The sequence below is a fragment of the Oreochromis aureus genome, linkage group 17 (assembly GCF_013358895.1).
Source record: "Oreochromis aureus strain Israel breed Guangdong linkage group 17, ZZ_aureus, whole genome shotgun sequence".
In the NCBI taxonomy this organism is placed as follows: Eukaryota; Metazoa; Chordata; class Actinopteri; order Cichliformes; family Cichlidae; genus Oreochromis; species Oreochromis aureus.
In genome coordinates, this window is record NC_052958.1 from 8,336,289 (window position 1) to 8,356,762 (window position 20,474).

At 39.6% G+C, this 20,474-nt stretch overlaps 1 protein-coding gene across 10 annotated transcripts in view; it reads left to right on the forward strand.

Moving 5' to 3' along the window:
• The window catches only part of nrcama (neuronal cell adhesion molecule a), a 58,154-nt gene that overhangs the window by 27,726 nt on the left and 9,954 nt on the right, over nt 1-20,474 (forward strand). For 3 of the 10 annotated variants that reach the window (XM_039601593.1, XM_031750547.2, XM_031750551.2), the window contains 15 exons: nt 13,277-13,462; nt 13,926-13,943; nt 14,220-14,325; nt 14,468-14,661; nt 14,792-14,914; nt 15,110-15,280; nt 16,893-17,004; nt 17,136-17,320; nt 17,576-17,707; nt 17,841-17,984; nt 18,108-18,219; nt 18,312-18,478; nt 18,587-18,734; nt 18,815-18,939; nt 19,216-19,245. In XM_039601593.1, coding sequence (XP_039457527.1) covers nt 13,369-13,462; nt 13,926-13,943; nt 14,220-14,325; nt 14,468-14,661; nt 14,792-14,914; nt 15,110-15,280; nt 16,893-17,004; nt 17,136-17,320; nt 17,576-17,707; nt 17,841-17,984; nt 18,108-18,219; nt 18,312-18,478; nt 18,587-18,734; nt 18,815-18,939; nt 19,216-19,245 — 1,861 coding nt within the window. In that variant the 5' untranslated portion in view covers nt 13,277-13,368. The remainder of the gene's footprint in view (nt 1-13,276; nt 13,463-13,925; nt 13,944-14,219; nt 14,326-14,467; nt 14,662-14,791; nt 14,915-15,109; nt 15,281-16,892; nt 17,005-17,135; nt 17,321-17,575; nt 17,708-17,840; nt 17,985-18,107; nt 18,220-18,311; nt 18,479-18,586; nt 18,735-18,814; nt 18,940-19,215; nt 19,246-20,474) is intronic. The other 7 variants (XM_039601594.1, XM_039601597.1, XM_039601596.1 and 4 more) reach the window with 5 other exon arrangements.

Below are 20,474 nucleotides of genomic sequence, written 5' to 3' on the forward strand. Positions count from 1 at the left end.
TTGCTTCTGAGTATATTTTGACTGCTTGACTACATTTTCTCCACGATGAGCCAATTTACATCGTTCTCTCTTTAATGAGTGATATATTATTGAATTTAAAAGTAGCATAGAGATGTAAAAAAATCATTATATAGGGAGAATACATAAAACAGAGGTTTAAGCCATTAATGGGTAGCTAAGCAGATTATGTCATTATATAGTTGATGATATGGCAGCATTGGAGGAGACAGCAGTCTGAATGAGTTCTATATATATTGATGAAATTGTGAGTCTGAATGATGGTTGGTTCTGGTTATTCCAATGTGAATGACATGTGACATTCTCGGGATGCTGACCCATTCTTCTTCTGTAAATGTGATTCAAAAATCGGTTTGTGATACGGTTCTCTGAGAACACGTTGAGCAAGCAGCTGCTTGTTCACATCATTTTCTTAAAAATTTTCAAACATCTTTTGAAATGTTGATTTTAAATTTCCTCAATTATTCTAATTGTTTATGTGTATAACCGAGAGAATAATGCTTCTACCTATAGAGTAGAAGAAGAGGGTCACCCAGGTTCAGTAACTATAAAAAGTGCTTATGCTTTGCTCTGATTCACTTGTAATGCTACTGCAGCTACATGCTACGTGTGCACAATGATGTTACTGAATGTGTCAGCCAGCTTCTTCTTCCTCGAATACCCCAACCCCAGTTTTTGCTGATGGCATGTCTGTTCTAGTGCTTTTTTTTAGTTGGCATTTCTTTTTATATTTTCGTCTTAGTAATATGCACCCGTTGTGTTATGGTTAGTATCATGCCAAAGAGGTACTGCAGTTTGTACAAAGCCATAAACTCTACTTGGTTGCAATTATACGCTAAATACAGAGTTTTTTTCTTTCTGACAGACGTTTATATTACTCGAATGTATGAGTCTAACAGACCTACAAATATCTTTCAATTTGTAAATACACATGACAGATCATTTTATGAACTTTATAAGCAGCTCAATCCCTGGCTGTACTTCAAATAAAAAGGTCAGTTAGCATAGATGAAAAGTGCTGAGTGTTGAGCATGACTCACAGCTGGCAGTGACTGATACCCTTTGCAGTCTTGGCTCTGCCCTGTTTGTATCTGCAGTGTATACACTCAGCAAGTACAAGTAAGAAAAGCGAGAACACTAGAATAAACCTTGTGGATGCTGTAACCTCTGAATAGCTACGACAACCCATTAGCCTATGTGCGAGTAAAATCTATGGGCCAAAGGCTCAAGCTTGAAACGCTCGGTTTTAGACTTTTTTTTTTACTCTTGGTTCTGTATGCTGTCAGTAAGCGTGGATATCCCTAATATGGTAATCTCAGGGACACAGCACCACGCTTATGGGTCAACCCTTTTGTTTACAATGGGGAAGCCAATCAGAAGACAGCTGGTTTAAAATAAGTGTGAAAGTAGCTAAAGTGCCCTATTTTTGACAATTGTTTTGAACTGTGAAACTGTGAATCATGTAAAGCTACTTGAGTGCAAGACATGAAAATTGCCATAACAGATCATTTAAGTTTGATTTTATTTAGAGTAGTATTCACAGGTCAGGCACATGCTATGAAAGATTTTTTGGGAACAGATTCAAGTGTAAACATGGAAAATCCTTAAGGTCACATAATAAAAACAGCCAAAGTCCCCATAAATCCGCAGCCTAAAAGGCCACCACAGGTTAGTGTAATTACTCAGCAACTGTTTGAACACAGGGGATTGTTTATGACTGGATAAATAGCAGCCACATGTCCTGGCATCATCTGCTGCTCACCTGATAATCAGCACACTCGAGTGCACATACAGAGGACACACAAACAGACAGGAGCGTGGTGCATTGATGCGAATTAACACATTCAGATTAACAGTGCAGGGAGTTTTACAGTCATTATCAAGTAGTAATGTATAAATGTTAGAAGGCTGGAAAGAGAGTGGTAATGTGCTTTGAGGTACAAAGAATTAAACAGCGCATTAGAATGTAATTGCTTTTGGAATACCGAGCAAATACTGAGGTCCACTTAGGAACGTAAATCTGCATTGCCAGACAGGAACAAAATAAATAAATACAAAATAAATAAATAAATAAATACTGAGCAGCAACAAATATAATGGCTTGTGAGTGGCACGACCAACAGGCCACTGCTATACAGCATGCTGGGGAGCCATAGTCTTAGTAAGTAGAGCACACTCAGCAATTACATAACACATCACTACAGTGTTTCCACCTTCCGGTACTATCATTGTTACCTCAATAGTCCCATGAGAGCCCTCTACTATATTGCAGTGAGCCATAATTTTAACAGTGAGTCATTATCGCAGCAGTTTATTTAACTGAAAAGAAGTCATGGAAAAGTGGTTTGAATTCAGTTATCGCAGGTTGTAATGATGGATCTCCTCTCCTCCCTGCCCTCTTCCTCCAGCTTCCTCTCTTCTCCTGTCCACCCGTCTCTATGAGTAATCCTTCTGAACAGATGGGTGGAGGAGAAAAAAAAAGGGGCATGCCAGCTTGTTGCGCAGCTATAACACTGTCAATCAGTCCCCTCCCCCGTCCCATCCTGTCAACATTTCAGCCCGTTCCGCCTTAAAAATTTCCCACCGTCTTCTTTCTCCCTCATCATTTCATTCCCCCCGCCTGCCCCGATCGCACTGTCAGTTAGCCTGTCAATCGGTTTGACAATGTGACTATTTTTGTTATATCATCACTGCAAGAGCCATATGTGGGAGTAAGTTAAAGGTGTAACAGTCTTGCCCCGAAGGATAAAAACAGCCACATGCTGGAAACAAAATAAATTATAGGACACACAGTAAGTCATGTCAGAGTCACGTACCAAAGCCATGTGCATCTATTGATACCCTTTACCTAGCAGTAACCCCGGAGGAATACCAATGAGTCTTGGCTCGGTTACAAGCCCAGCTGGGTTCATGCTCTGTCACATTGTAGTACTGTATTAGAATGAGACTGCCCATTGATTTTAGGGTCTGTTTTTTTTATTTTCTTCTTAGTAAACACACTTTTTCACACTTTATACAGCCCCACCTTGAAGCAGAAGCCTCTGCAGTTGCAGTGCCTTAATTGGTGTCAACTTATCTTTATTTTAAAACACTTTAAGATACATGATTTTTATGGATTTCTGTGTAGTTGGAACCACTGTTTACTCTTCATTTTGCTAAATAAAACATTGCTTTTCATTTCATAGCTGAGAGATGGTGCAGATGATTTCTTTCCCATTTCACAAACTTAATCATCGATGGTAAAGACCTTGGCAATTATAGTAAATGCTTTGTGAAAGATCATTTTAGAATAAGAATACAGTGATTAGATGAAATGTTTTGGAATAACTGCAAAAAAGATGGATATGCATCACTAAAAATAAAGCAATTAAATGAGGCATTCATTGCATTTTATGTGGATGTTTCTGTAAATTATTGCAGCTCAAACTGACATTTATTGCAGTGACTGAACGAGTAAAACAATATGGCTATATAGGCTGTAAAATCTTTTGTTACATGATATCAACATATTTTTCAGGGTTATCGAGTTTTCCTCACACCACCTGTCACACACACAAACACAAAAAAATCACTTATGGATTGAGCCAGCACGGCCCCCGGCTCTGACTGAGCCCATGGCTTTTGATGAGATGACCTTAGACAGGCGAGACACTCGCAACTGATGCCTGCACACACCCAACCGGGCTGTCGGCAGCCAGCAGCAAGCATGTCCCTACTCCTGGCGAAATGCACACAATATTCCAGATATCACAGCCGTAAAATCTGACATCAGATGAAGCGAATTTTAATGAAAGCCATCGTTAATAGCTTCTGATGAGTTATGCATGGATGAGTATCCCCCTGTCCTTGTTTTAAGGCAGTTATCATTTACAAAGCCTCTATAGTTTAAGTATATAAACTTGGTTTGATGGAAGAAAAGACAACTTGGAGTCTTTTGCTCTCTTATTGGATCTTCATTGTCTATCAACATGATATGCATTTATACAACTAATAATCTCTGATGTGTCTGCTTTTTTTATGTTTCGATCTAAAAAACAATCCCATTCTTAGTGCCATTAATCTTTTTGTCACAAAATGAACACTGCAGTTTGTTTCCTTTGTTAGGCCGTGTGAATGATACCTTCAAAGTCCTCCCTAGCTATTTTCTCACTCTTTTACACGAATATGCCGGGAGCAAAGCTGTTAGCATTCACGTCTTGCAAAGGCAGGGCTCCTCTCTTTCCCTCAATAGGAGAAAAAGGAAAGACAATAAGATACGCTTTTGCTTTGTTACAGTCAACCTTTTATATCATGGGATTATGAGTGGTTGGATATGCATGGGAATTTACTTCAACAGGGTTGAATTTGATAGTGGTTACAGGGTGGCGGTGGTGGGGGGGGGGTCAGCAGATTTTCAGCTTATGTCCCCTTTTATGCAAGACAGATGTACAAACTGGCCAGTAAAACAGCACAGAATGATATTACATAAGCTTAGTTTCACTTTGACTCCTCGTTCATAAATAGACCTGTTGTCGACAGCTTTAAAGGCTTGTAAAGCACGATGTTTTAATCCCCAGGCAAACAGCGACCAACCAGTGATAATCCCAGTATGAAATATGGGGGGGTCAGATGACACTCACCAACCCATTCAGATATATAGCTGCTATGACTTTGATCACTTCGTGTCACCTGCGTGCTCCTGCACACTAGCACAAAAATCACAAATTTAAACAGCACAAAGCTAAAAAAAAAAAGAAAGCCAAGACCATCAGTCAGTGTGCCATGCCTTTCAATAACATCTGGGAACATTCAGATACCTCAGAGGCAAATAAGGGAGAAGCTAGTTGTGCATGTTTATGACTAAAAACATAAAACTAGGTTTGTAACACCTTTTCTTTTACTTGACTTTAGCTTGCATTGAAACTCACTGAAAATATTTAAAAATGTGAAATTTATGTTTGGTTTAAGGAAACACAACTGTGTCTATGTGCCCATACAATGATCATACAGTCACACAGCCTGCATATGTATCATTTATGGTTATGCAGATGACACCATCCCTTATAAATTGCATCATTTCTTGGACCAAGCAAAATTGATTATAAATGCATTTCCAAATTAACATATGAGTATCAAAACCAGGTCACATTGTACCTACGTGTATTAGTTTCTGTCATCACAACAGTATTGGGTGGCACTGTGGCTACATCTTTTATTTCTGGAGGTGTGACCTTGTCCCCTGCCATTTCAGCATTATCCCTTTAGTAAACAACAGGAAGCACAATGGACATGGCGTGGCGCATGCTGACCATCAGCACTTCACAAAGCCTCAGAGAAAAGCAGGCGCTGGGGGATTCTGCGGATGGTGCTAGAATAACTGATCCTAAAAGGGAAAACCCACACTGTGTGTATGTGTGTCCGCATGCAAAAGAGCATTAGATAGTTGGCTTTGATTAGTTATCTGCGTGTGATCCGGTTTGGGGGCTATTGAGGACAATGGGCCTGCCAGGTCTGTATTTTGACTGTAAAGAAGTGGTGTTAGTGTAGTGAAAGCTCCCTCTACATCAACTTCCAAATAGCAGATAGACTCATAGATAGTCAGCAGTTAAATGATGAGGCTTTGATGGTGAAATCAGGGTAAACAAAGTTGGGTAAATCCTGCTGAAATGATCTTTGGCAACAAACAAACTGCTCACTGCTTAAAAGTATATACATTTTATATACTTATATATATATATATATATATATATATATATATATATATATATATATATATATATATATATATATATATATATATATATATATATATATATATATATATAGATGACCGAGCTAAGATCCTGTGGGACTTCCAGATGCAGACGGACAAAATGGTGGTGGCTAACCAACCGGACATAGTGGTGGTAGACAAACAGAAGAAGACGGCCGTAGTGATCGATGTAGCGGTTCGAATGACAGCAACATCAGAAAGAAGGAACACGAGAAGCTGGAGAAATACCAAGGGCTCAGAGAAGAGCTCGAGAGGATGTGGAGGGTGAAGGTAACGGTGGTCCCAGTGGTAATCGGAGCACTAGGTGCAGTGACTCCCAAGCTAGGCGAGTGGCTCCAGCAGATCCCGGGAACAACATCGGAGATCTCTGTCCAGAAGAGCGCAGTCCTGGGAACAGCTAAGATACTGCGCAGGACCCTCAAGCTCCCAGGCCTCTGGTAGAGGACCCGAGCTTGAAGGATAAACCGCCCGCAGGGGCGTGCTGGGTGTTTTTTTTTTTTTTTATATATATATATACCTATATATATATATATACATGTGTATATATATGTGTATATATATATACTTACTTATACTCCCTATCTTCCAAGTATACAAGTGTGTGCAGCTTGTATTTCTTAAAAATAGTGCATGTTAAGCAAGGTGAGGTGAGGAAATCACTGATGTGGCCTACTCAAGATAGTCTTGGTTGGTAACTCAGCAGTGTCACCAGCGTTTCACCCCTTAACCTGTACGCCTCAACTGAAGATGAGGTACAGTAAGTCTTCACCTGCAGATCAGCCATTTTGGTTTTAAGATGATCTTGTGAAGAAAACAGGACAGGTTCTTGGGAGTTGTTTCCTTCCTTTTGTAACCTAAAACTTTGAGTGGGTAGGTTGGGGTGGTATTTATTAGCTTTGACTTTATGGATGTCCGTTCGGCCATTTCTTTGAGCTTCCTTCTTCCAGTGCTTTGGAATAGGCATTTAAGATGTGGTTCAGAGTGCGTGAGCCTGCACTGCTTACAGAATGGAAAAGGCCCTAGGTTGGCAAGAAGTCAGCCACAGCACAAAGGATTGAGGTCAAATTGGCCATGGCCGGTACCTTCAAGGACAGCAATACGCCAGTAGTTCATCCCTGTGCAACTACTGCCCCTGGATGGCAAACTGCTCCCTCTCAGATTCTCCACACCACAACAAGCCTCCTGATTTCTTTCCTATAAAAACATTTACACGCACACACACGTCAATAATATCTCATAGGTATTTCATCAAATCCATACCAGTTTGAATTTTTGTGCTTTTCTTCATTAAAATCTGCATTTGCATTGCATAGCTTCCCATTTGTGATGAGATGGGATTGTGACCGGTACCGAGTACCGAGTACTGCTTCACCTTACAGTCCAAGCAAAGAGAACTACAGTGAAGCATAGATAAGTAAAGTAAATAATTCTAGGTTCTGTAAAAAGATATGAGAGCATGCATGAATAGCACCTCATCTATCAAAGCTGATTAGTAAGGCAGTGCTACCAGTTATTTTTCTTCCACACACAGTCGAGGCCTTGCCCCAAAGAACAGGCAGTTCATTGTCATAGATCGGCTAGAGAGAGATAGAAATAGAGAACATGAGTCGAGCAGTCAGCCAATAAGGCTATGAAAGTGATAGATACAGCACTAGGAGTAGGTTGGTGTTTTTAACACGAGCCCTTTACTCAGAAGACTGATAGGTAAGTGTCTCTTTCATGGTGTATCATTACATCTCTGGCTTATTTCCAATACCGTAACTTTCCTCTGGCGTTAGTGTAGAATAGGATTTATCTATCTGAAGGAGCTGATGGAGACCAAAGCTGAGCAACAAGGATAATGATCATTGATCTTTTTTCTTTAAGATGGTATTATTTACCTCAGGGACAGAATAGCCTCTATTGTTTGTCACTGTTTGATCTAAAAATTTGGGTTCACAGGCTGTTTATGTTTTAGTAGCTAAAAGGTTAGCAAAAAAAATGTTCGGTTTTTAAAGTATAACAGTATTACTGGATTATGTTTCCTATATTATAAATGAAAAAAGCTAATATTCCCTGATAGACTGACACCAGCACTTGCTTTTCATCAATGAAAGCAGCATCAGTTGTGAAAGTACTGCGAACCACTGAGGTAAAGTTCTATCCTCAGGCACTGGTAGTGCAAAAGCAGTTGTTTGGTATCAGCCTGCACTTTTTTTGTATTTGGTTCCAGGAAGCTGTTTCTGTCTTCCTTTCTCTTTTCTGGAGCCTGGAGTAATATATTTCAGCTGCTGGTATTATTTGAGTATCGTTTTTTATGTGTTTATTGATGTTTCTAAAGGATTTCACTCATATAATTATTGTACCTCTGGGTGCCCACAGTGGAATGACAATATAAACTCTGCTTTCACTGACTGAAAGAAACACAGAAATCAAAGAAAATGTATCGGATGTCAATTCTGATTACATGGTGAACTGCAGCTTTTACTCTACAAACTGAACGTATTTTATTGTGATGTCAGCTATGTAAAAAGAGTGAACTATCTGAGTGCTGAGCTACAGTACAGATGAGAGAGCATTCAGTCTAGTCCAGTCTAGCTGAAAGCAGTCTGACTCAGTCTATTGTTCACAAATATCTCTGTCACTATGATTTGATGCGACTACAGATGATTGTGTTTTCCGTCCCTCCCTCTAATTCTCCTCCCGCTTCCCTTTTCTGCCTCACTCATCTCTCTAGTCAGGCTGTCATCTCTCAGTGTCTCTCAGTGTGACTGAGGGCTGCGTAGTGACCAACTTAGCAAGTCGCTTCAGGGTTTACGAACTAAGAAGACTGTTGGGTTTGTGTCAGCTGCCTTCACATCCTGAAATGTTGACTCTGTTTATGATGACTGCTTTTGTCAAGGGTAATTTGAGTGAAAGTAACCAGGAGTTCAGTAGCAAGCAGCAAGTCCTTCAACTGTATGTAGCAAGTATTCATATAGGTCATTTGTTGCTACCTCCGTTGGGGTAGTGGAGTGACACCAAACCCTCAACCTGGAGACTGAACTTTCACTTGAGACCATTTGTAGGTTATACTTTCTCCCATTTTTACTTTGATTTGTTTTATTAGATTTACATATAATAATAATTGCTTAGTTAAACACTTATTTACCTTCGGATACCATCCCATCCATCCATCCATCCATTCTCTTCCACTTATCCATGACAGGGTCACGGATATTCCTTCTGCCCAGCAGCTCCATACGCAACATCCTTTGTCCTAACAGTTAAAATAACAATCCACATAAAATACTTACAGTGTGGTTTTTCAGTGGGAGAATGTCACTAATCAGTACAAATGGGTAAACTTGAAGGAGTGAACTTGATATCATATAATATACCTCATAAGTTAGCTGAGCCACTTTTTGATTCTCCCAAATCCAGAATCATCTTTTTTTTGTTTTTTGTTCTCTGAATCAGGTGTGTTCTCACTACTGGAAACATTCCCTTTAGTTTCGGTTAGAGGCACCACATGACACTCCCTGGCTCGCTCTCAATTCTATGCTAAATATGCTAAATAATACGCTAACTCTCAAAGCTGGGTAGTTTACCATAGCACAGAGATAAGAAGCTGTGTGCTCATAGTGAGAGCGCTTTCAGTCTTCTTGGCTCTGGCAAGAAGGCAAGCAAAAAGTTGTCAAAATCAAACTATTTTCAGGTTGCTAACGGTCAGTGTTTTGTGTACATGGATACAAGGATCTGTGTTTTGTTTTATGATATACACTGAACACTCTTTTCATTCACTCTGAAGAAAAATAGGAGTACCTTCTGCTTTAAATGCTTAAAATATCAAGTATTCTACAGTAAAATTAAAAAACTGATGAGATAGTGAAACTATATCTTGCTCATGGGCTTGGTTTAAGAAAGAAATGGAGAACACAGTGACGATCAGGCTGAAAGAAAAGAGGAAAGGATAGAGTGATCAAGAAGGAAAAGGCAGAGCCTTAGGGTGACTTTTTTGACCTGTGGACTTCGACCTTTGAGTCAGTAAGAAGAGAAAAAAGAAGGATGAGAGATGACTTGCCTACTAGCCAGTCATCCCAGTCATCCTCCATTGAGTCCTCTTTGTTTTCATCATCTTTGGCTTTTTTGTTTGGAGCCTCTGAAAAAATGAGCAACGAGAAACTATTTTTTTCCCATCTAGCTTCAGGAAGAATGTCCAGCTCTCTACATGTATGTGTGTAATTACACTTTTATAAGCGTCTTTGTGTGGATGAGTCTCCTGCCAGAGAGATATCTTCCGCCACGCTGCACAGTACAGCCTCGTGGCTTTAATTATGACAAATTCAATCAACAGGAGTCATAAACACATTCGGTGTTGACTGTGCAACAAATAGGTTTGAGGGACTGTTTGTCCTTGTCATGCAAATATTGGGAGTTCAGTTTTATTGTGTATGATCACGCAAGTTAAAGTTTCTGTATTTACAACATGAATGTCTGAGCACTGTGCCAGTTAGACCCAAGTGAGTTCTAGCAGTAGAAATATGCAGATGCTGGCATTTGTACATGCAGCTAATTTTATGCATATGTGTGTTTGTGTCTATGCTTCACTATGTCATCTGTGTTGTCTACCTTTTTTTTTTTTTACCCTACAGGCAATCTTCACTCTGGAGATGTGATTTAGGTCAGATATAAAAGCTGATTTTTCTACACATGTAAAAATCAGTTGTAAAGCTTGTAATGCTCATTAATTAGCTAACATGCTCTTTTGTCATCTTATATATGTAGAAGAGTTAAAGTGTAATAATCTTAGAGCCAATGCAAACTGGGCTTTCCCATAAAAAAGTACTGTTGATATTTACCAACAGTAAATACTGCCACTGACCATGTTACATATGGATTTCTAGGAGTGCAAAATAGAGGGAAAATATTCTAATCAAATGCACAATGTGATTAACTGATGTTTCAAGCATTTGTTTTTTTGTTTTTTAGTTAATAGCAAGTGAGAAAACATTTTAATAAACTGAGAATTTTTTTGAAGGCAGCTGATATTTAATTTTACACTACATGTATACTGCAGAGCTTCGTTGATTTAGTTGCATTGTGTTGTTAGCTTAATTAAGCTAAAGATACTTTTGTTAAATACATTTTTACCAATTTAGCAAGCAACTGAGTCTTGTTTCCTCACATTTCTCAAATGGTTACATGGTTTAAGGGTCATTGTTTAAGGCTATTTTTTGTTCTGTGCTAAAGAATTCTCTTTCAATTCTTCAGCATAGAAAACAGTAGCCTAGCGCAATCCATAGCCTAGTTTCCTGACATAGCTAAAGAGTGTGCTATTGAATGCCTAGTGAATTAAATCTGCTATGCTTAAAATGTTTCTTAAAATTTGTCTCTCCACATTAAAGGAGTGGAATAGGATGGTAATATGGATGATGTAGTGTATTTCAGTCTTCACTAATGCTATAGGTATCTTAATTTTAAACCCACATTGAACATTCTCTTCATTCTCGGTGATACCATCCTTTCTCCTTTTTAATCATTACCTTTTAGACCAAACAACCACTTAAAAGCTTCATTCACTTTTGAATGAACTCAGACTCAATGTGTCTCTGTGGGAAAATGCCCCAAGGTCCAGCACAGCTCCGCGTGGCTAGTGACACTGTGTGGGAGGCCATTACTGTTATAGCTGCATGGACTATGATCGTAATTAATCTGAGGATAGCCCATTACATTTGCATGATCATATTGCCTCTCTCCACAATGAGTTTCAAAGGTTTTGTTGTGTGCTTCTTTCTCCCTGGTGTCTCTCCTCTCGACTAATTTGTGAGAGGAATATCCAATAGGACGTGTCAGTGTAATTAGCTGTGTCCTGGGGTTGTATTAGCTCACACTCTCTGCCCTGTCACAATAGTGCACAATACTTGTGTCAGAGTCATTACCATACTTTTTCATATCATCAGACATGCTTCCTGTCCCGCAGAGTAGAGATAGCCTGAAGTAATGAGCCTGAAAATTTCACCCTCAAATGCCTGTGAGGACCTTAACCCCCTTCTGTCAAAATAATATACTGGTGTGTTTGTTCACTGCTCATAGAATAGTGTGTATACAGAGATGCAAGTGCTGGTTAAGAATAATCAAAATGTCAGGATGCACTGAGACATGGATCCCTTATTACATATAACTCATGTGTTCTTCTGATTTTAATCTGGTTAAGAATTAGCCATATAAGTGACTCTGGAATTCCATATACTTGTCTTTGTGACCACAACTGTCTTATCACATGAAACCTTTTGGGGGAAATCTTATGATCCCAAGGGTGATATTTGGGAGTCAAAACATTATTGTGTGGGGTATGAGAAGGTTTTAAAAGTTCTGCAAAGCTTTTTCACACCATGACTACAAACCTGTTAAATCCAGAACTCAATTAAATAGAAGCTTTATGCTGCAGCTCCATATAGCCATATCTATTCTGGACTACCTTGCAATTCCCCCCACGAAACTCAAAGTAAAGCACGAAGGAATTTTCCATGAAGGAAAGACAGGATGATGATTTCAGTTCATGCACACTGCATAGGACATGAACGGGAAAAACAAACATACATAATGTCCTGCTCCCCATGGCCCAGTTTACAGCAGCCCATTAATGCCAACACAATTCTGAGTGTTTGTGACGGCTCATCAATCTGCATCTATTTGTTTAGAACTACGCAACAGAAGCCGAGGCTCATGTTTCATGTGTAACTTGATATATATGACACACTGGCAACGATGGTGCTTCTAATGTGATATGTGCATGCATGTGCCAATCCGTGTGAGGCTATATCTGCAGCAGAGCTGCGATCGTTCCAGCCCAGTGCACTCACATGCCATATGTTTACAGGCACGCACGTGGTAGGAGGGACATCTCAGCAGTGCACATGCTGTGTTTGAGTGGCTATTTTGTCTGGAGGTCAATAAGATGTGAATGCAGCTAGCGCCAAATAAGTCAACACAAACTGCCCAAGCATATTAGTCTGTGTCTGCTTTTTGGAATATAACACCCAGATGATTAATTCTGACAGCACCTACACTTGGAAGCTCATTGTGCCGGGCCAGTCTATCTCGCTGGCATTTTCATCAGAAGAGAAAGTAAACAAACGAAGAAGGACAGATGCATGCACACTGCTAAAGTTGTTTAAGTTGCAAGGATGGGAATCCGGTTTGTTTGGACTTCTCCTGCCAGTGTCTTTACATTGAACGAATGATAGCCTATGCATGACCATGAGTCATTTGCCAAGCATGACTCTAGATACCCAACTTTGGAAATAACCTCGTAGAAAAACTAAAGTAAACTTTCCATTGTAGTACAGAGTAAATATTCAGCTCTATTTACCTGTAGTTCATTTCAATGGATGGACTCATGCTCACATTTTTTAACCATATTTGTATGCATCTGAGGATAGTGCGTGTGCACTCGTTATATGATTCTGAAATCTTTTTTGCCATTAAAATTGCTAAGACAAATCTCAGTAAGTTTTTCTTAGTATTTTTTATTCCTCTGTGTAGTGCAGATTCAGACTTCTTCACACTGTCTACAACCTTCACCTCTGTTGGACCTAGGGGAAAAGGTTTGCACCGTGCCACTGACACACCTGAGCATGGACAGGAATAGGAAGTGGGTGCCAGGCTTCGGAGCTGTGCTGCTGACACTCCTAAGTCACATGACTTCAGCACTTGAAGTGCCTCTTGATCGTAAGCATTGCCCTTTACACGCTCTGTGATTGTAAGACTTGATGTTACGCTTGTATAATTCTTCTCAAACTAAGGGAATTTCAGTAAAATACTTTCATATTGTGAGATAAAGTGAAGATATTTTACCTCATGAAAATGTAGCAATAATCTATTTCTATTCTATCTATTCTATTTCAACTTTGCATGTTTCAGCATGGTGTTTTGCAATCAGATTTTAAGGATTTCTGTTTATCTTGATATCCCACAACCTGTTTGAACTGTTGAACGTCTTCATCTACTTTTCTAGCATTTATTGCACCTGCCTTACTAAACACCCTCCCCTCAAAAAGTGTGCAGGCTCAGTCAAATGCTTAGAAGTACCTGAATCTATTTCACCTGAACCTGTTGTTTAGTCCTTGCAAAAACTAACACCTTTCCTCAATATTCTATTACTGTGGTGTGGCATGTCACGGTGGACAAAAAGCTAAAGTACTGGAAGGATGTAAGTTTCCCCAAACACTGGTGTGGTTTCTGGTGTGGAGTTTTTTAATCTTTTGGCGAATGATGTGCATGCACTTATTTCAACACTGTAAAAAGTGGTGCTTTGTAGATGTGATGGTAAGCTGCACAGAGTGTTTCATCTATAAATGTCTTGATTGTTGCTGCTTGTTGCATGCTGCTTGTAGATCCTCTGTTTGAACACATTCAGCATTATTCAGCACATTCAGGTTTTGTTTCGCTGTGTATCTAAACTACGCTTCTTTTCGTGTTTCTTCAGTGCCACAGCCCCCTACTATAATATTACAGTCCCCAAAGGATTACATCTTTGATCCACGCGAGAACATTGTCATCCACTGTGAAGCCAAGGGGAAGCCTCATCCCAGGTGAGAGAATCCCTGCAATGCCTAATGAATGATTTAGTGTCAAATTAGTAATTCAGATTGGCCTGACACATGAATAAATGTGCCATAACATCTTCTTCTGCTCCATGTGTTTCCTTCATGGCTCTATACTTCTTGGTTCTAGCTTCTCCTGGACAAGAAATGGGACTCACTTTGATGTGGAAAAAGACTCCAAAGTTTTAATGAAGCCCGGTTCAGGAACTCTGGTCATTGATATCAGCAGCGAAAGGGCTGAGGCGTATGAGGGAACTTACCAATGCATAGCTAACAATGAGCATGGCACTGCCGTATCCGACAGCATTGTCATCAGGCAGTCCAGTAAGTCTTCTCTTTGTATTTAAATGCATAAGCTCTAAAAGCTTGGGCTTTAAAGTGATGACTAGTTGAGTACAAATAATAATTATCCACTCTACATTAACCTCTTGGTGTTGATGTTTGTGACTCACAGGGTCCCCCTTATGGTCAAAGGAGAGAAATGAGGCCATCATGGTGCAGAAGGGGGTCTCCCTTGTGCTGCAATGTCGACCCCCTGCTGGGCTGCCCCCTCCTGTCATCTTCTGGATGGATAATAGTGAGTCATGTGTACATATTTGCAGACATATAAGGTGCAATGACTAAAGAATTTCACCTTCACAAACAAAAGATTGGGTCAAAACTTTCTGACCCATCTCATTTCTGAATGTAGTTGATAAAACAATCTCGTGAGGTAATTGAAGCTTTTTGCATTGTTAAGTTGCTTGTTATTGTCACTCTCTCACCCTCCCAGACTTTCAGAAGCTACCACTGGATAAACGAGTGTCCCAGGCCCTGAATGGAGACTTGTACTTTTCCAATGTTCTCCCAGAAGACACCAGGAGTGACTACATTTGTTACGCTCGCTTTCCTCATACACAAACCATCCAGCAGAAACAGCCGATTTCAGTCACTGTCCTGGACAGTAAGTCAAAACTGGTTTAAATAAGCAATTGATTTCTCCTTAAAGAAGCCAAAAACTCAATTACTTAAATTAAAAAAGGACCTTTTTCTGCATTTCTCACAATATTTTCTACTGAGCCAAGCTTAAGTCAGCTCAGCATATATTTCCTTATATGGTCATCTCACATGAAAAGCCAGAGCTTACAAGCACTGGGTTCTGTTTGTGGAAGCCAGGTTAGGGGCATCCAATCAGAAAAACGTAGGTTTTTTTTAAAGGAAGGAACTAAAACGACTTGTTTCAAATAGAGGAGGAGCTGAAGGGTTTTTAAAACCATGCAAAGCATCTCTAATGGAATCCTAAACTATGAAGCTATGCAGCTAGAAATAACTATGGAGCTAAAAAGGTCTGGTCTAAGCTTGCACAAGTAATTTCCAGCATTTCACATGTGAAAACTTTCAGTTTGTATTGTAAACTGAATATTAGTTTTTCTCTTTTGGTAGACACCCTTTTACTTTACAACTTTGTTTCCTTACTTCACTGTTGGAAAACTGTCGTAGATAAATGTTACTTTCTGTTGGTCTCCCCTGAGCTCTATAAGGGCTTTGATTTTTATAATGTCCTTATCTCAGCCTCACTAATAATAATTGTGTAATTATTTTCATTTTATTTTATTTATTTGTTCTTGTTTTTTTCAATTATGGCTTTGGGTGACACACATGCTTTGCTATACAATGTAAACTAGGAAATGCATTGCATTTCCTAGTTTTGCATGCTTATGATTCTCTGTTATATTACAGTGGAAACAATGAATGAGACTCTGGCTGCTTTATACAATATCACTGATTTCTATAGTGGTGAGTGCTGGTTTATACCCATTCAGCCCCCTTCAGTGTGAACCCGGCCCTGTTTTTACTACCCTGCATAACCATATCTGACTTACACACTCACTCACCTTTAACTTGGCCTCAATCCCCTCCTCTGTAAGTAACACTTGCCCTTCCTCAGGTTTCTCCTACTTCATTCAAATTCAACGTTAATCAATACAAACAAGATACAAAGTGTGATACAAGGCAAAATGCAACTCTATCAATTAATTGTTAATGACAGTTTGTAGCCTTTAAGTAATTATCTATAGTCACAAATTAAAGTACATTATTATGTTAACATTATTTTTACGTAACATTGTTCGTCTCCACCTTGTGAAACTTGATATGGATAATTTGCCATTTTCTGACCTTTCCTGCAAATTCTGGTCCTTTGTTATTTGAACCCTGCATCAAAACATGCTGGCACTGTTCTCTTGACCAAGGCACTGGCTTACAACTGGAGTCAGTCCAGCTGTGCATTTATATGCATGGGTTGTTTACTGAAACAAATGCTTGGGTCTTTCAAAGACATTCCCTTTGCTCCGGTATTGTCTTTATGCTGTTAGTAAAGACTTTCTTTTACATTCTACTGAACCATCTCTCCTATCCACAAATTGTTTTTCATCAACACTACATTTGCCTCTCCCTTTGCCCTTTGAAAATGTAAATCATCCCTGAGGTTTCTGCTCTGTTTTTTAGGAAGAGCAGTCTTAAAGTATAATGTTTTGGTCTGGTGCTGATATGGTCTTGTGCTCTGACCTGTTCAGGCAGCCCAGAGGGCGAGCGTCGTCCTGGTTTTATGCTGCCTCTCGGCACCACCAGCACCAAGATGGTTCTGAGAGGGCAGACTCTGGAGCTAGAATGCATCGCTGAGGGCTTGTAAGTTGGCATATGCAGTAACTACTCTAAGGGTTTATGTTTACTCAAATTAGTGCCGCAGTGTCTGAAAGAGAAGAAAAACTAACTGACTGGAAGAGTTGTTTGTTGAAATCTCTTTTCTTCTGTGATAGGCCGACTCCAGATATCTCGTGGCAGAAAGAAGGAGGAGAGTTACCAAGCAACAGAGTGTCCTACCACAACTTCAAGAAAACACTGAAGATTTCTGATGTGAATGAAAATGATGCTGGCAACTACCGCTGCGTAGCCACAAATAACTTGGGCACTATACACCATACCATCAAGGTCACTGTCAAAGGTAGGCAGATCAGCTCAGGCATGTTACTGATGCCCTTAAATTTGTTTTACAGTATTACCATATTTTATTCTGAACCCCAATTTTTATTCATAAATGCATTCTAATGCAAGCAGATAAATCCACATTTGAATCTTCCATTTATAGAAACAACCAGTGTCTTCTCTCCTATATTAAGTTGAAAGCTAAAGAAAGATTTATAGTGATAGCTCGTCAAGAATTTCACTGAGCATCTTCAGTCTTGTTCATTATCCCCAGCTGCTCCTTTCTGGGTCAGCATTCCCAGGAACCTGATCCTCGCCCCTAATGAAACTGGCGTGTTGACTTGTCGAGTCAATGGAGAACCCAAACCAAGGATAGACTGGTTTGTCAATGGAATTCCCATAGAGAGTAAGAAAAATTAGATCACTTCTAATTTAAAGCAGACAAAATAGTAAACTTGATTAGCTGGGGACTGAATTCTCAGTTCCAGCTCATTTTCAATTAAAGATAATGATGTAGAGATCATCTTGCCCTGTGCTAGACACTCCTGAGGACCCCAGCCGCAAGGTGGAAGACGACACTGTGATTCTCAGCAACGTGCAGTCAGGGTCCAGCGCTGTCTACCAGTGTAATGCTTCCAATGAATTCGGCTACCTCTTGGCGAATGCTTTTGTCAGTGTTCTTGGTGAGTTAAAAGATATTTATTTCATATTAGAACTGCCCCATACAAATCTTTAGTTGGAAACAATTTGGAAAATGGCCATATTAATGAGTTTTACCAAGCATCTTCTCTTTTTTTCCTTTAAAGCTGAACCACCAAGGGTGCTCACTCCACCTAACCAAGTGTACCAGGTCATCACCAACAGCCCTGCATTACTACACTGTGCTTCCTTTGGCTCGCCTATACCAACCATCACATGGTAACTGTCAGCTCATTTGAAATATTATTAGATTTCAAAGCTAAGATGCAATGTACTATACTTGAGCCGCCTTGGTTGCCATTTCTATGCAGGTTCAAAGACAGTCAGATCAGCATTAGGAATACTGACCCATATGTAATCCATGAGAATGGTACGCTGGAAATAAATGTAGCCCAGCCGCTAAATAGCGGAAAGTACACCTGCATTGCCACAAACAACCTTGGGATCAAGGAGAACCATGTCTTTCTGGAGGTTAAAGGTCAGTATAGTCTAATCCCAACTCAGACAGTGACATTGGTGGTTCAAATCTTCTTTGTCAGTGGGCATTAGGTTATCAGCGGTGACATAATGGTTATCCATTTTGCAGAGCCCACACGTATCCTGAAGCAGCCAGAGTACAAGGTGGTGCAGAGAGGAATGAGCGCTGTCTTTGAGTGTAAAGTCAAGCATGACCCTTCCCTAATTCCCACCATGACCTGGCTCAAAGACAGAGGAGAGTTGCCTGATGATGAGAGGTACGCCCAACCATTGAGACTGCACTTATTCTGTTGACTCTGTAGAAATACCTGACGTTATTTCTTGTTAATACTTTCAGGTTCGAGGTGGACGCTGATAGTCTGACCATCAGAGACGTGACTGATGATGATAAGGGGACTTATACTTGCATCATGAACACCACCCTCGATCAGGACTCAGCCAGTGCCATGCTGACTGTTGTCGGTACGTTCTCACATTAATGTATTAACGTAGTTATCATTTATCTCTAACACAGACTCAGAGTCTTTTTTGCTTTCCTGCTTCTATTGTTTGATTTTTTTCCCTCCAATCATAACCCCCTTTGGTTCCTTAATTGCACTGAAACTTTAGGTTTTCTCCTCAAGCTTCAGTTACATTCCTAAAATAACATTACCATTGAGATCTTTCTGCTGTTTCTTAAATGTCTGTCCCTAACTTCTAACCCTCTTCTTGCACTTTGCTCCTGCTTTTCGCTGTCAGAGGCGACTCCTACTCCTGCAATTGTCTACGGTAAACAATGTCCACATTGTCCCAATATGTAGCTTCTATTAGCATAACTCATTGTGTGTATCCTTTGGCTACTTCCATTCATGTTGTACATTACTTTTGTACTATGTAATTTTTGGCAGTCTGTTGTCTCAAATCAAACACACAAGTACTTAAAGTTGCCTTTGCAGTGTTTCATCTGCTGCTGTCATGCTAGCTACTGCATTTTATGTACTTTTGCAAAGTGTAGTGCCTTTAACAATATGGAAAACATCATTTTAACACACACGAACACTAAATTCTGATGACACATCATATGTAATGTGAAGTTTTACCTGCAGCACCTGAACAAATCTGGTGCTGTTCGCTAACTAGCAGTGGTATCATCATCAGTGCTGTCGGGTTGGTCACAGTCAACTGCTAAAACTGTACAAAATAATGCTATTTTCAAGTTAATTAAGTAATTAAATTGTAACAATCATAGCTTAACGGGTGGGCCAGTCTAAACAAAACTTTGCACAAATTTTGACACACATACAGCGCTGCTTAACATCTATTTGGTTTGTTTTTTTGTTTTTTAAAGATTTATTAAAAATCCCAGTTCTTAATTTTTTGGGTGGTATTCAGCGTATGTTGCCCGTGTAAAGAACCACCCATAGGGCAGGTTTTTGCTAGTAACCTTTGATGAGCTGGTGTTGATGATATGAAGCTAGTCCTGGTGATGAAGATCACACAGGTTTTGGTCGAAATCATAAATTAATAATTGTTTTTTTATTTGATATATGAATGGAAATTCCCTCTTTTTTATGATATTACACAGTTTCATTTTGTCTAGTAGTTTTAAAATGCATTATTTTAAAAGTGCCTGCCATAAAAAATGATAAAGTTGCAAAAACTGTCAAAAAAATGTGGATATAGCAGTCCTAATTTTTGGCAATAATGTGCAGCGTTCGGGTATTTGACTGTGATTGACCCATTAACCTTTTGACCCTCAGGTCTGATTATTTCTGGTCAGTTTTGTCTTAACACTTGCGTGTTGTGCCATAAACTTTAAATCCTACCATACTTGCATAGAATGCATGTGAGAGTTTTAAAAGTTTTTCGTCGCTGTTAATGATCAGTACATTTGCAGCCACGTTTTCAATATTTAGACCTCTCCTCAGGACTGTGTGAGTGTATACAAACTGTTGACTGACATTCGTGTTTTTTAAATAAGAAAAACACAGTGAATAATGTAATCCGGCTAAAAAATG